The 14,873-nt window shown below is 40.0% G+C and overlaps 2 protein-coding genes and 1 long non-coding RNA gene across 12 annotated transcripts in view; 2 read left to right on the top strand and 1 right to left on the bottom strand.

Annotated features, from left to right (window-relative positions):
- Positions 1 to 6,565, top strand: part of tnpo1 (transportin 1) — a 29,324-nt gene extending 22,759 nt beyond the window's left edge. Inside the window, exons 21-25 of one of the 2 annotated variants that reach the window (XM_011481493.3) lie at positions 666 to 741; positions 1,474 to 1,573; positions 1,653 to 1,727; positions 1,844 to 1,970; positions 3,997 to 6,565. In XM_011481493.3, the coding sequence (XP_011479795.1) occupies positions 666 to 741; positions 1,474 to 1,573; positions 1,653 to 1,727; positions 1,844 to 1,951 (359 nt within the window). In that variant the 3' untranslated portion in view covers positions 1,952 to 1,970; positions 3,997 to 6,565. Of the gene's footprint in view, positions 1 to 665; positions 742 to 1,473; positions 1,574 to 1,652; positions 1,728 to 1,843; positions 1,971 to 3,996 lie in introns of those variants that run through there. The other variant, XR_909674.3, reaches the window with a different exon arrangement.
- Positions 6,566 to 7,822: 1,257 nt separating this feature from the next.
- On the bottom strand, positions 7,823 to 10,064 carry LOC111948305. Its single transcript, XR_002874263.1, has 2 exons — positions 9,785 to 10,064; positions 7,823 to 8,608 (listed from the first exon to the last, which is right to left on the bottom strand). It is a non-coding gene; the product is annotated as an uncharacterized LOC111948305 (long non-coding RNA).
- A 55-nt stretch (positions 10,065 to 10,119) lies between these two features.
- The window catches only part of fcho2 (FCH domain only 2), a 53,667-nt gene continuing 48,913 nt past the window's right edge, over positions 10,120 to 14,873 (top strand). For 3 of the 9 annotated variants that reach the window (XM_023960652.1, XM_023960653.1, XM_023960655.1), the window contains exon 1: positions 10,121 to 10,324. In XM_023960652.1, the coding sequence (XP_023816420.1) occupies positions 10,292 to 10,324 (33 nt within the window). In that variant the 5' untranslated portion in view covers positions 10,121 to 10,291. Of the gene's footprint in view, positions 10,325 to 14,873 lie in introns of all 9 variants that reach the window. The other 6 variants (XM_023960656.1, XM_023960654.1, XM_023960651.1 and 3 more) reach the window with 5 other exon arrangements.

Raw genomic sequence — 14,873 nt, forward strand, 5'->3', positions numbered from 1 at the left:
ATCCTGCACTGAACTTTACTCTGATGAGCATACCATCTGCTTTCTGCATGTGTCATTGGACTGTTCATAAATGCCTGTTTGTTAATAAGAATGTTGCATAGTTTTGTGTCTCTTAAACTTAGGTCCTCCCTCCTCTCTGCCCCATAAGAACCTGCTGTGCTGGATACTAGTCTCCCTCCATGTAGTTGGCTTGGAGTAACCTTGTCTTTTTCTTTTCAAAAAGAAAACAAAGAGCATTTTCTGTTTTGACTCTAAAGGTTAACATTTGTAAAGTTTAAGGGAGAAAAATCCTGTTGACTCCCACACTAGCCCGTGTGTGGAGGCGTCCAAATTTAAGCCCGTTTTCACTCTGGATCAGAAGATCTGTGAAAAGAAGACGCCATCGTTTGCCTTTTTTCTATGAATGTCTTGTCAAAGCTGTCGATGTGTTCTCCCTTAAACGTTTTGTATGTCTTTTTTTAGAGTGTCATATTTTACATTACTCCCCTCACAAGTGAAAGGGGCTGCGATGATCTAGTGAAATCTTCTGTTTATTATCATACACAGATTCTGTTGATTTATGTCTCTGAGTTGTTTGTTTTTTCTTTATTTTTTCTCCTTCCCTCCTCATTGCTCATGTCTTGGTTGGCGTTTGGTGGTGTGTAACCGTGATTGCGTTACCTTAGCAATAACAATTGGTCGTCTTGGTTACGTTTGTCCTCAAGAGGTGGCTCCCATGCTACAGCAGTTTATAAGACCCTGGTGTGTATTATTCAATCTTTTATTTAATTCATCTCTCTGCTCTCTTCTTCTGTCGCCTGTTCCTCCCTTTTCTCCCCTGCTGCTCTCCTCTTCTCCTCCCTTATTCCTCTAAAAACAAAACAAAAAGTCTTTTTTCAGTTTGGTTTCTTATCATTGCCAACCGTGTGACTAACCCTGTCCTCTTTTAGGTCTTACTTGTGTTTTTCCTTATTTTCTTTATTTATTATGTTTGCCTCAGTAGCACCTTCATGTATTATACATTAGTTTGTTAAGTTCCTTTGTCATTGTTACCTGTCGCTAACAGCCTATAAAGATGCATGGGATCAGATTTGTTACATGCCTGCTGGTTCAACAACAGAGAAAGGAGGCAGCCTTTAATGCCGTGGAGCATTCCTCAATCCCTTTCTCGTTTCGTAGTCACCCAGCTGCATGTGCCTGTCCCAAAAATGATCCCGACCTTTTTTTAAAAGTAATGCTACTTCCGAGGTGCTATACTTGAGGTTTTGTTCAACACACTGCTCAGATACAAAAGAAGAAATGTCAGAAGAAACTAAGTGTTAAAAAATGCCGATCCTTTCTAGTTTTGTGAGCATGCCTAACGTCTTGTGCTAACTGCAGGAAGAAATGTGTTTAAACGTATTAAATTGATCGTGATTTATGTTGTACCTAAAGTTGTTTCTGAATAATTTGTCCGATGAGTTTGATGTTGAATTTGGACGTCACAATTGCCAGGTGCACCTCTCTGCGAAATATAAGAGACAACGAAGAGAAAGACTCCGCCTTCAGAGGAATTTGCACCATGATCAGTGTAAATCCAGGAGGCGTAGTGCAGGTGAGGTCCAGTTGGGCTCATCAGATTTTGGGCGGTTCCATGAAATCAAACGTTTGCTCACCTCTCTTCTCTGGAACAGGATTTTATATTCTTCTGTGACGCAGTGGCCTCCTGGGTTAATCCAAAGGATGATCTGAGAGAAATGTTCTACAAGGTAAACATTCGGGGAAAAAAGGAATCGTACAAATGATTTTGTTGTCCTGTCTTTCCTCTAATGGCTGAAGGATGGAATAGCAGCACTTGCAAAGTTGTGCTGATGTTTTGTTTCAGATCCTTCATGGCTTTAAGAACCAGGTGGGAGAAGAGAATTGGAGGCGTTTTGCGGATCAGTTCCCGATGCCACTGAAGGAACGGTTGGCAGCCTTTTATGGGGTGTAGCTGTTTCCACCGCACTGTGGTCAGTGTCATCTCCTTCTTTTCTAAGAGTTGGTGACAGGCAAATGAAACCTCGTGAAGCTTTTGGCCTTGCACATTGACTGTTTATAAGAACTGGATTGAGTGACATCACTCAGAGAAAATGGCTTACCTCTGGCTCCAGCAAAATTAAGTCAAGTCAGTCGCCATTTTTTACCCCCATACAGACGCCGCCATGTCGGAAACAAAAAATCGTCATAAGCAACGATTGGTGCTTATGTCGGTCTGTGTCGATGTTTCTATGGCAACCACTTTCACCGATCAAAAGTGAGCTTGTTGGAAGTCCACAGCCCTTCCACTTGAAAGCGTGCTACACGAAATCTGTTAAACGTTTTAAACGCTGGACGTGAGATCACCTACTTTTATTAAGACATCTAAATGGCCAGTTTATAACTTGAATAACTTGCATTACAGACAAAAAATATGAAAAAAATGTAGATTAACAAGAAGATGTTAAAAAAATGTAGCAGAGCAAGAATGGTTATTCTGACAAATAGGATGACTGAGTATTATCCGTCTATAGAAGTCTATGGGATTCTGCTGGTAGTTCCTGTTTAGAACGCCAGGGAGAAGGGGTCACTTAGTCCAGTTCTCATATACAGTCAGTGGCTTTTTACCAGAAAATACTGCTGGATTCGATTGAACAGAAGATGTTGCAGAAATTTCACACAAACAACAACTTCTCTTTGGGCGAGGCACCACCCTAAACAAAGATTAAGCAGGAAGGAAAGAAAAAGAAGACGAAAAGAAAACATTCTGGTTATTCTTGTCTTATTGCTATCATAAACAATTCTGGCACCACATTTTCTAACCTGACAATTTGTCAACCTTTTCATGATTTATGCTTTTTTTTTTTTTTTTTTCCATATGAGTTGGTATTAATTAAAAGTCTTAGTCCACATGGGTGGATAAAGTGTCTGCTGGCGAAAAATGAATAAAAATGAAAATATGAATAATAATAAAAATGAATAAATCTGTAGGGGGCACACGTATCAATGAAAGGTTCATTGATACGTATATTTTGTTTTGTCTTTTCAAAATCTAAAAGTTGAGACCAGGAGATCTTTTTCTGTAGCTGCTAAAATTCGAAATATTGTATTTAGTGTCCAGCACCAAACTTCTTAATTTGAGGAAATGCTTTAAAGAAAAATAATGTTTTGAAATGCCGTTAACTGCTAAATTTAATGCTGCGTTCACACCAAATGCGATTCGTGCAGCAAATTAGCATCCACTGCCTGTGTTCAAATTCGCCGCTCAAAGGTTGTCCAAAAGGGTTTTCAGAAACCTGTCGCTCCTGCCACATGTGGGAGGAGCTACATTCAAAGTTTTCAGCCTCATCGCAACATTATGAAAGACATGGATGAGGTTGAGAGATCAAATGTATTTATTTTAAAGCTCTACAAAAGCGTTCGTAACCACGTTTCTATGTCTGGGTTCATGAGATCATTCAGAAAATCTCCCAGTAGGAGGAGCTTCACCTTCCACTGCAGGAGCTGCTCTGAATGATGGCTGCTTTCGACTGTACTTTCCGTTTGCGGACTAGCTGTCCCGCATTAGTCAGAAGAAGGAAAAAAAATAAAAACAAGTAAATAAAATTGGAGGAAGTTTTTATTATTGTCTCCAGATAAAAAAGAAAATTATCATAAAGTTCAGAAAAAGGAGAATCAGATTCTCCTCCATGTTGGTTTTGGACTCAACCCACTAATGACATCATCAACATGTCACGAGGTAAAGCGGAGTTTTTGATTGGCTGACAGAATGCAAATTCTTCTTTAATTGAACAATAATTGAACTCTGGAAACGTCGAGCCGCAGCGCCCAAAAGACGCTGCCATTAGACCGCCGCCACAGGACCTCTGACCGCGTCTGTACATTGACTTAAACACATAACTGGACACTCCTGGCGAGCGCATCCCGTTTGGTGTGAACGTGGCTTTAGCGTAGTGGTGATGGTTAAAAACCTGTCATGTTTGGTTGTCATCCTGACGAAGCCTCTCCTTCTCCCCGCAGGTCATTCAATGTGGGATTTGATGTAGGGAACCATCCCAGGGAACGTTACCCTTTACTAGGGGGGAAGGGTGTGCTCGCTGAGGGAGGGGAAGGGGTGCAGACCCCTCCTCAACTCAGTGGACGGGGTGGGAGGGAGGTGGCAGTAGCTGCAGTGCCCTTGTGCACGAGCTAAGGGGGAAAAGCAGAGCAACCTTTTCGTGGGAGGATCATTCACTTATATCACAAACGAGAAAATGTTTTCTTTTCCTCTGTTGTTTTTCCCAATGTTTTTTATTAAAAATGGGGTTTTAGGGCATATTTGCATTTCTAAGAAGGCTGTTCTTGAAAGAGGAAATTCTTAGAGTAAGTCCTACTGTAGCTTCAAGCCCTGAAATTTTTCTCAAAGAGAACCAGATCGCCATTCACCAAACTTCCTGTAGCAAAGCAGAGGCTGTTAATGTTGTCTCCAAGGAGCTAATTTAAGGAACAGCTTTCCTGGGAAAGGGTAGCATGCTTTTATTATTGTGGGGAAAAAAACTGTTAAGCATCAATGATGTGTGTTGACAGTGGACATAGCTTACTGGATAAGGTTCTTTGGTCATGTGACTTTTGTACTTTTGCCATACTTTTGTTTCCTCTGCCAGATGGCTGCAGCCAAAGCGCTGCACCGTAGCACGACAGGGTGTAAGTTTCGGCTCTGTGTAACACCCCAGCGTGAACAGCAAGCCTCCGTTTGCTTCTGTGGTGTGAATGTAAAGTTGATCAGCAGGCACATTGGAGCTTTAGCTGCTTTAGTGTTCTCTGTGAAGGAAAAATGAAGGAGACTATGCAGGTTAGCATCCTGCGTGTTTTATTGTTTTTAATTTTTTTTTAAATTTTTGGGTCAATAAGACGCTGTCTCTGTAATTGTGACACGAACCATCCAATCAATGTTCAATATGTTTCCTTTTTCCTGGTCGTTTGGCTTCCTGTGTTAACAGCATGATCTTTGGGGTGACTGTGTAATGTTTTGGGTGGTTGTCACTGTGAGGTACTTGGATGCTTTCATCTCTTGCATGTTGGTGGCCCCCCACACCCCAGCATATAGTGAGTGGGGAAAGGGGATTGTGGGAGGGAGGGAGGGGAGCTTCAACTCTTTTAAGAAGTTAAACACGTATGTATCGCCACACTGAGACTTGTATAACCCAACACATGCCGGAGTGCTCTCCCTGAGCCGTCCCTCCCCGTCGCTGGATGTCGTTTTTAAATACTGTGAAAGTACAAGAATGTGTCTACTTGTGTCAAAATGTTTTTTTCTTTTTTTTAATTTTCTTTTTCAGCCTGGATGTATTCCATGATGAGGTAGAGAGGCTTCATTTTCGTTTAAGAACCCAGCCGGTGAAATTTCCTCTGCTGGTCAGAGCAAAAACTGCAGTATTTGAACCCTTTGTAACGCACTCTCACCTGATATTTACATAGAAAGTGCTTGAATAAATGCCAAACTCCTGACATGAAACACTGCTGCTAATCATGTAATAGAAAAAGCCATTTTGATGCAGCAGTTATTGGAGGGTCATTGGGACGAAGTTCCATGCCAGAAATACTCCTAAAACGTCAAATGTATCCAGGATAGGATCATCATCATGGAATACAAAGGCAAATTCTTCTGTGTCCGGTCATTTTGTGTGTGTTTTTTTAAGTGATTTTGTTTGTCACATTCCAGCTGTTTGGCATGCAAGAAAAAGAAGTCACCACATCCGTTAGTGAGAGATTGTGTCAATAAAAACGTGCAAAAATAATCCCCACTATTACTGTGCCGTCCTCGACTCGACCGCTGCTAAGATTTCTTGTCGTCTTTTGCCACTTGAAAATGTGTTTTGTAGTTTCTGACCTCAGGTTGTTTTTGTTTTTTTTGGTTCCAGTGTTATTTATCTTTTTACCAACGTGTACTCCTTTATGCATCTCCTCCCTCGTCCAGTAAAAATCACTCTTTGTGTTATGTAACCATGGGTGTCGCATTGACATCCATTGGCGTTGATCTGTGCAACTCTGAGCCCTCAAATGTTGACATTAATTGCAAAACTAAGAGTTAGAACAATTCAGAAGTGGTAACTTGCACACGTTTGGTCAATAGTTGAATCTCTGGGCAATGCCGTCAGAGCAAATATTTCAATTATTTGGTGTTTTGTAATGAGATTATACTCCTACAAACAGCAGAAACGGTTGGCAACTTTTGCAAATACAAGTGTGACTTTCTACAAAGCTTTATTGAATTTTCTATTTTATAAAGCACTCACCCATGGTGAAGAATGTCTGCTCTTGTATTCAATTAGCTTTTAAACTTACAAATAGTATCTGCCTTCACCTTTTTTGCTAAGAAAAGCAAAAGCATCATTTTAATAAACATTTTTTCTCCTCTTTTTTTTAAATAAGCTGCTGAATTTTAAGGAAAAAAAGTAATACTTTTGGGGCCACCAAATATTTTGGATCATGCAAAGATTCTATATTGTACTGTAGTAATTTTGTAATATTTGTAAAATGAAATAGTGAGTGTGACTGGTTACCATTGCTTGAATCTGAACATTGTTCCAATAAATTGTTTACATTATAAGTTACGTGGGTTTTTTTCTTGCAATGTTGTATAACTGTAACACTGTCACATGACCTCAGAATAATCACAAATGTAGCTAGTAGATTATCACATTTGAAAAAAATATACTGCAGATCATAAAGATATTTTACACAACAGATTTTTAAATGTAATCGGAAAAATTAGGACGTACTGTTCTAAACGGGGCTGTCCAGGCAGAAGCGAATGGACCAAACTACTCACATATTTTCACAGTTTTTAAAGTTTTACATTTTGGTATTTCCTAAACTTAATTAACTGAATGCTACAATATTGCCCTCATTTGTATACAGTATTATCAAGTTTTTCGCTGTCAAAAAGGAAGTGACAATTTAATGTGCAGCAGCACACAGCTGCGTTTCAAATGACTAGAACATTTTCTGTAAGGAAAAAAAAAAAGTTCAGTAGAAGGAGCTGGGTGCTCTTAAGCATAAAAAATATTTAGAACAGGAGTCTGCAACGATTTGCAAAAACATTGGGTTAGTAGATCTAGTTCCTTTGGGGGGGAGGGGGGTCACTCCTGCTTAGATTTCTGACATTTCAGATAACTGAGAAAATTATGGAAAAAGGGTTCAAATATGATCAGAGTGGTATATCTTTGGAATAAACTGGCAAGTTCACATTCCTATCTTCTGCTGCACAACAGGCTGTAGTTGCTGACCAGATGCAAAGTTAGTCTTAAAAGTTCAGTAAAAAAGTAGTTAAAGGATATAAATAATGAAGATAAACTAAAATTATGACAGAAAATGCCATGTTTGTTTTGGCTTTCCTGCATTCTTAATAGAATTTGCAGCAGGATGATCTCATTTGACACTGGGTGTATTTTAATTTGAAAGGAACTTGTATATGCTGCCGTCAAAAGTAAAAGAAGCTAAAATTTTTATACAGTATACAAAAATATTGCTCTGTTATAATTCAATTATTATAAATATTTGCAAACTATATTTTACAAATGAACGGCTTAATGGACACAAAAACATAAAGTGTATTTTTCTTCACAAAATACTGGCGCACACTGGGTTTTGGTCAGCAAGAAATTGCCCCAAATGACTCTTTTACTGTTAAAGGTTGCAGACCCCTGATGTACAGGAACAAAACATCAATAATTGTTAAAACCAAAAAAAAAAAAGAAAACTAGTACTGAAAAGTTGATTTGTACACACTCTGGATAAAGGCAATAAAAGATTGCCTTATTTTTTACAGTATAAAGTGTTTACCAGGAGTAAAAGGTAAAGGGAACAATGTTTTCATAGAGTTCTTTTAATATTCAAATATAGCCAGATTCCATGACCAGAGTTTGGGCCCGCCGAGGCACCCACCTTCGACTGCCACCCAAACCACATTGCACTTTTGAGCTCTCCTAGAGGTGGTTGGCCCATGGGAGAGGGATCCCATGTCAAACCTTCAGGCTGGGCCTGACCGGACAAAGATAGTTTGCCCTCTCTGGCTGGGTTGAGTGCTCCTCCTGCCACAGGTGAAGGAGTTTAAATAACTTGGGGGTCTTGCTCTTGATCGGACCGTGTAATCGTCAGGCAAATTGGTGCAGCAGCCACTGTTATGTGGTCGCTGTACCGGTCAGTGGTGGTGAAGAGAAAGCTGAGCCAGAAAGCAAAGCTCTGACTCTTGGTTCCAATACTCACCATGACCAAGAGCTCATCAGTGAAGAAAACGAGGTACCAAATACAAGTGGGTGAAATCCTCCGCTGGGTGGCTGGGCGCTCCTTTAGAGAAGGAGGGGAGATGCTCGGTCACCCGAAGAGAGCTCGGAGTAGAATCGCTGCTCCTCCGTGTCGAGAGGAACTAGCTGAGGTGGCTCAGTAACCTGGTCGGGATGCCTCCTGGAACACCTCCCTGGGGAGGTTCCAGGCATTTCCCTCTGGGCGGAGGCCCCAGGGAAGACCCTGGACACGCTGGAGAGACTATGTCTTTCAGCTGGCCTGGAAACGTCTCAGGGTCCCCCCTGAGGAGATGGAGGAAGTGGCCGGGGTGAGGGAAGTCTGGGCATCTTTGGTTAGACTGCTGCCCCTGCGACCCGGATGAGCGGAAAAGGATGGATGGAAAATTTTATTTAAAAAAAAGGCATCCTGATAAATAAAAAATAAAATGTTGCACCTTTTATTTATACAGCGGAATAAATAACAGGAATAAATAACCTAACCTTTGGAGCCAATATGCTTCTATGATTATAGCGAAAACAAAAAAAAATGTTGTTGTTTTTTACTTTTTCAGACAGTTGTCCCAAATTTTTTTTTGGTAATTTAAAAGAAAAATTAGTGAAACTGAACATTTTATACAGGCCTACAGGGGAAATTGTACTGTTGCACACCAGGGGGGTGGAAGAGTATGAATGCCCTTATGTAGATGAAATAAACAAAATCTTAATATATATACCCTTAAAAATAAAAATAATCTATATACATGTGTCTCTGGAATAGAATACAATTTCACTAGTTGAACATTTTATAGTGGGAACATTTCTTGGTAAAAACTGACTTTGAACAGAATCATTCATTTCTCAGAATTACTGAAAAAGAACCAGAGGGATAAATAAAATTACGTATTTACTTAATATTTGTTTATTTTTAAACAGTGTTATTGCTGAGGCAAACAGATTTGCAAAGTTTCCTGGAATGAAAAAATGATTAAATATAACTAAAAATTGTTTATGACAGAAATGTTGTCTGATCATCAAAGAATTGGTCAAATATGTCATTACTTTTCTAAATCATTTTAAATATTAGATAGATAGATAGATAGATAGATAGATAGATAGATAGATAGATAGATAGATAGATAGATAGATAGATAGATAGATAGATAGATAGATAGATAGATAGATAGATAGATAGATAGATAGATAGATAGATAGATAGATAGATCGATCGATCGATCGATCGATCGATCGATCGATCGATCGATCGATCCACTTCTTTTTTGCTGTTTCCCACAAACAGCAAAAAAGAAGTGGCATTTACAGAGGATGAAGTGAAAAGGTTAATTTAATAAAAAAATAAAAAACAACAAATAAATAAGTAAAAATACACAGCAAAAGCAACCTTTAAAGAACAAAAAACAACTGAGAAACAACAACAGCTACAACAGTTTGTAAATAAATAAGTAAATAATATTAATATGACATGGTGGTTTACGTTGATTCCTCATTTTACATTTTAGAGAATGAAAGTTTTTATTAAGATTTACCTTGCATGCTTCGCCATGAACTCCCAACCAACGAAAATCCATATGTCCTACGTAGTCATAGCAACGGTGACTGGTCAACCTTTTTGATTGTCTGTGAGATTTAAAAGACGGCTGGCGTTCTACCGTTAACTTTAAACCACCGTTCGAGAGTTTATTTATATGTCAAATTAATGTAAACATTCTTTTTATAATCTTTGTATCGAAAAAAAGAAAAATATGATCAAGGAGGTTATTTATTTGATGTCCAACGTGATCTCGGGTCGCTGGTTTGAGCTCGACTCGGCCGTAGGTTGCGCTGTTTTGTTCGAAGTCTCTGTCGCGCTGGAAGGAACCAAAGGAGAAGAGAGCCGAGGGGAGGTGGAGTCTGGAAAGGGAGAAGAAAGGGGAGAGGAGGAAAACGGGGAAAGGCAGACACAACACAAACGGGCCAGGACGGCGGATGATTTTCGCTCTTAGAACCTCCAATACAGCTAACTCAAGAGCGGCGGCACGGGAGATAAGAGCAAGATGATAACGCCCTACTTCCTAGAGAATTTCTGGGTAGGTCCTACTTTTAATTTTTGATGTTCACGGTGTTTACACCGGCGCTGATCTTCACACTTCCCTTTCTGTCACGTCCGTCACGTCGTGTTCACGTTGCGGGGACAGCCGGACACTTGCCCCGGCGGGCAAGACGCTCCCTTCAGGGGCCGACAGACTAACCGGTCAGCCCCGCGGCTATCGCTAGTTTTCTTCGGCTGTTACCTTCGTTTGGGCCTCAATGAGCCAATCTAACTTTAGAGCTCCAACGGCCCACCCCCCTTTTCCATTAATTGGTTGCGTCTGGATCTCTTGGAATGTTTACGGTCAATTCCAAGAATGCGATTGGACACCTAATCTGCCAGTCACAGCCTTCCCTTTGACGCGTCATTTTCTAAGCTTTGGGGAGAGACCAGATGTTTAGTTTAAAGCTACCTAAAAAGACACAAAGTTAACTGTAGTGCGCGTTACTTTTACTCAGAAAATGGGTCTGTCTATTTGCTGCTAATGGTCATCTATAAACATGTATTACTTTTGGACGTGGCCCTCCTAAAGCAGGTTTAAAGGTTACACTTGTTGTTTTCAGTGCTTCCTAGGGACTCATTAAATTCATTTAGCTAATCTTACATTGCTAACTTGGCATTTATACAACTTGTATGTGTTGTTAATGCTGAATATTTGCCATTTGGTAAAAAAAAACAATTATAGGTAACATTAGGGAAGGTTTTATGACTGTGTTATTACATTCCTACCATGACAGACAGATATATTTTTTGTATATTTAATTGTTGCCAAACCTGCTCTTTTACACAGATCAGTTGAAGATAAGCTGATCTGAATCTGGACTAATGTTGTTTTCTTTTCTGTGTTTAAAGTTCAACTCTGATTATCTTTTTTAAAATCTTTTATTAAAGAGTTCCCAGGGATCTTTTAATTAGGATTAAGCGGTTTTTAGCCCAAAACAAAAACTGTGTCTTTTTCTAGGATATTGTTTCTGCAGAGCGGCAGGAGTTCATCGGAAATTATTTGGACTGTTGGTCTGAAGTACGCCTGCCCTCGTTTCCCATCATCCCTCTGTTTAAACTCTCTCCCGCTAGCTTACAGCCCCTGACACACCCAAGCTGACAACATTAGCTGCTTTTCAAACAGCATTTTTTTGTCAGCTCCTGATTCACAACGATTTGAGTAAAGAAATACTCCGAAATGTAATTTAAGCTTAATTTCCTTTATATATGTCCTCCATCATCAGAAAAATGCCACAGGAACATGCTAAAAACACCAAAAACATGATTTTTTATGGGAGTGGGTCTTAAAGTCAGCAAACCAGTAACCTCAGGCCTCAGATACCGGCATTCAAGGATAAAAAAAACTCAATGGAAGCTGAAATAACAAAGCAGCTCTAGAACTGAACTTAAGCCAGACGTCTCTATGTAATTAGACGATACAGTGATGTTATCCAGTGTTTTTCTCTAAATGAGACTGCATCATTAACCGAATGGAAACCTTCGGAGCCCTCACCCCTGATGCTTCAATCTACTCTTTGTGCTCCGCAGCAAGCCACAAGAGAATCCAGTGATGGCAGCAATCAGCTGTGCGTTTAGCATGCAGGGCACACAAATGCACATACTTGGCATTAGGAGACACATCCATCTCCAGTTTGACTCGCCTGCAAATCTTTACTGCTAGAGCGCACACATTTATCTGGCTGACTTAGACATTTTTGCTGCAGATTTATTTCTTGCAAAAGGAGTAGGAAGTTGCACAGATTATTTCCACACTTTGTGGTCTGTTCATACATCTTTTCCTTCTATGAAATCTTTAATCTGCAATGTTAAATATTCCTAACCAGCTGAGAAAACAAATGATCCGATTCAGGAGCCAGGTTTGCTCCAGCTATGTTGTTTTTCCCCTCAAAAGTTGCAGCACTTGACTGGTCAGCAGCTGCGACGTTTCCGCCCTCCGGATTGATTTCCAGACAGTTTCATTTCCTTTTTTGTGTCTCCCTGTCCATTCACTTTGAGTGTGGCATGTGCGGAGGGGCTTGGACGTCCCAGTGCATGGAGGGCTTTAGCTGCAGGCAGTCCCTGCGAGTTCATGTTTAATCTGTCGTCACTCAGCCTGCAGAGTGTCATGGGAAAATAAGATGGCAGTTTGATAAGCAAACAGTGTTGATACAGCCAACAGGATGGCTCCCCCCCCCCCCCTCTCCCTTGTAGTCTTTATGTTGTGTGTGGTCTAATAGGCTGTCACTCATCGTCTGTACGGAAGTTATGAAACAGCCTGTGAAGACTCAAGCATGAAACGTGTTTGAAAGTGATGATGCGATTCATATTTCTTTCCATTTTTGGCTTTAGCAGAAGATCTGTTAAAAAGTTGTGTTTATTTGTGGAGAACTGTGAGATCCGTCAGAAAATAGTCAAGATCCTATTGTTGTGCTTGAAACTGATATGGTTTCTTGCGTCTATTTACCCTCACTGCTTGTGTTTCCCCTTAAACAAGGAGGGTTACAAGCTGATCAGCCCTTCTGTGATCTTTCCAACACCCCCATCGCTTGTATATCTGTTACAGCCTGTGTGTCTTGGGGTTATGAGTTTAGATATCAGATTTATAACACTGGGAAATGGGGCCCTCCAACAGGTGATTTTTAATGTTCTCGAATCACCTGCTGCAGGTCAAAGTCATTTTTCAGGTGTTGTATAGACCAGTTCACAGATCTGACTGCCAAAGGCAAACACGGCAATTGCAAAACCAAGACTTAGCCACATTCAAAGTCAGAATCACACCTGTAGTAACGCCGTTTGTGGGTCTGCTAACGAGTTAAGGCCACACTGCTGTATCTGTGAACTAGTCTATTAAATGGCTCTGTGGTAAAAGCTACTTAGAAATAATTGTGTTTGCTGCCTCAAATGTAGCTCAACAAAAGAAAATAGTAAACAAACTTTGTTAGACCTGGGAGAGTTGTGTCCATATCCACTTTGCAGCAGCATTTTCTGCTTACTTCTGCCCTGCTTGCTGCTAATTACCCTGGGTGAGGGGTATCCCATCCATGTAGAGATGCAATTGTGGGGGGTGTTTGGAAGGCAAAAGGGCTGCCTGGACCCCCCAGTTCTGGACCTCAAAAAGAAGAGACATAAATATTGATTGTTCAGAAGTCCCGACGCTCAGGTCTCACAGTTCTGTGGGTTTCTTTTTTTATTTGCAGACTATGTTTGCAGAAACAGCATTTTCTGCAAAAAGGAGCATATTCTGTCTGGATGTGGTCATATTCAGAGCTAAGAAACAGGGTTTATTTGAGCTAAATAAACTTTGTTTTTGCATGTTTTTTTAATTATTTTTACAAGTTGAATCTTGTTTGCTCGCCAATGGTGTTCATGTCTTGCATGGAAAGTTTGGATAAAAGCTCAAAAATATCATCAGCTGATGAAAAGCACCATAACTTTTCTCATGTCTTTCAAAACCCAATTCCAGTTTATTTTAGTTTAAAGTCTGTCATTATTGCATGTTAGCTATTTACCTGTTTGAATCGTTGAAATCAATCTTTCCAGACAATCGAAATTTTACCCTGGGGGTACTCAAACGCATGAAGAGGGTACGAGAGAGAGAGAGAGAGAGAGAGAGGCAGTGTCGGGTAGTAAAATAAACGGCCAAAAAATGATTGGCAAATACCTATACGACCATCAAAGAATCCTGTCACATAGATTATTACAATGTCAGAAAATGTTTTTCAGCATCTACCTTAGCGTATTTGCCTAAGGGAATATTACGCAATTTTACAAAAGGACGAATCCACAGATGTGGCTGGTCAGGACAAGGGCAGGGCAGGTGATTGGCTGCGGGCCATCATAGCACCGCTAGTGGCTTCTATTTAAATTGTGCTGTAACTAAGATTCAAGTAATTTGGTCGTTAAAACACTCCACTGTGCAGTAATTATTATGCATATTATATTGGAATACGCAATCAATTAAAATGTTTGGTGGGTAAAGCTGACATATTTTAACTGATAATGTAAAACTTTAGGAAGCCCTTGTAAATAAAATCACATTTTTTTACCCCCTAAAAATGGTTTATCCCAAACATGACCTGATCAAACAACACAGGTATGTGGAGGTGTGTTATTTTTTTGATACGTTTTAAACATTTTTTTCTTTGGACAGTGTTTCCTCACTATTTTGCGGTTCACCTTTAGCGGTCTTACTATTTTGCAAGTTTTTTTTATTTTTGTTTTTAAACAGCGCACCATGTTCTCCATCCTAATTGGCTGTTGATCTTGTCAATCAATCTCAAGTTCATGTCTGTCTGAGAAAAGTGCCATCTATAATTCTACTTCGCTAGTTTTACCTATGGCGGGTTATTTATGGAACCTATCCCCAGCGATTAACGAGGAAACACCGTCTGTAAAGTCTGTTGTAGTTCAGTTTTATATAAGGTTTAGAACCATCAAGAGTTACTTTTTACTTTAAGGAAATGCTGTTGAAAGTGAATTCTCCTGAACTTGAAAGCTGACATTCTTGGAGTGTGTCGTCACACAGTCGGGTGTAGAAGGGAAATCATTGGTCCACGCTGGTGGCT

This window comes from Oryzias latipes, chromosome 12 (assembly GCF_002234675.1).
Source record: "Oryzias latipes chromosome 12, ASM223467v1".
NCBI classification, from domain to species: domain Eukaryota; kingdom Metazoa; phylum Chordata; class Actinopteri; order Beloniformes; family Adrianichthyidae; genus Oryzias; species Oryzias latipes.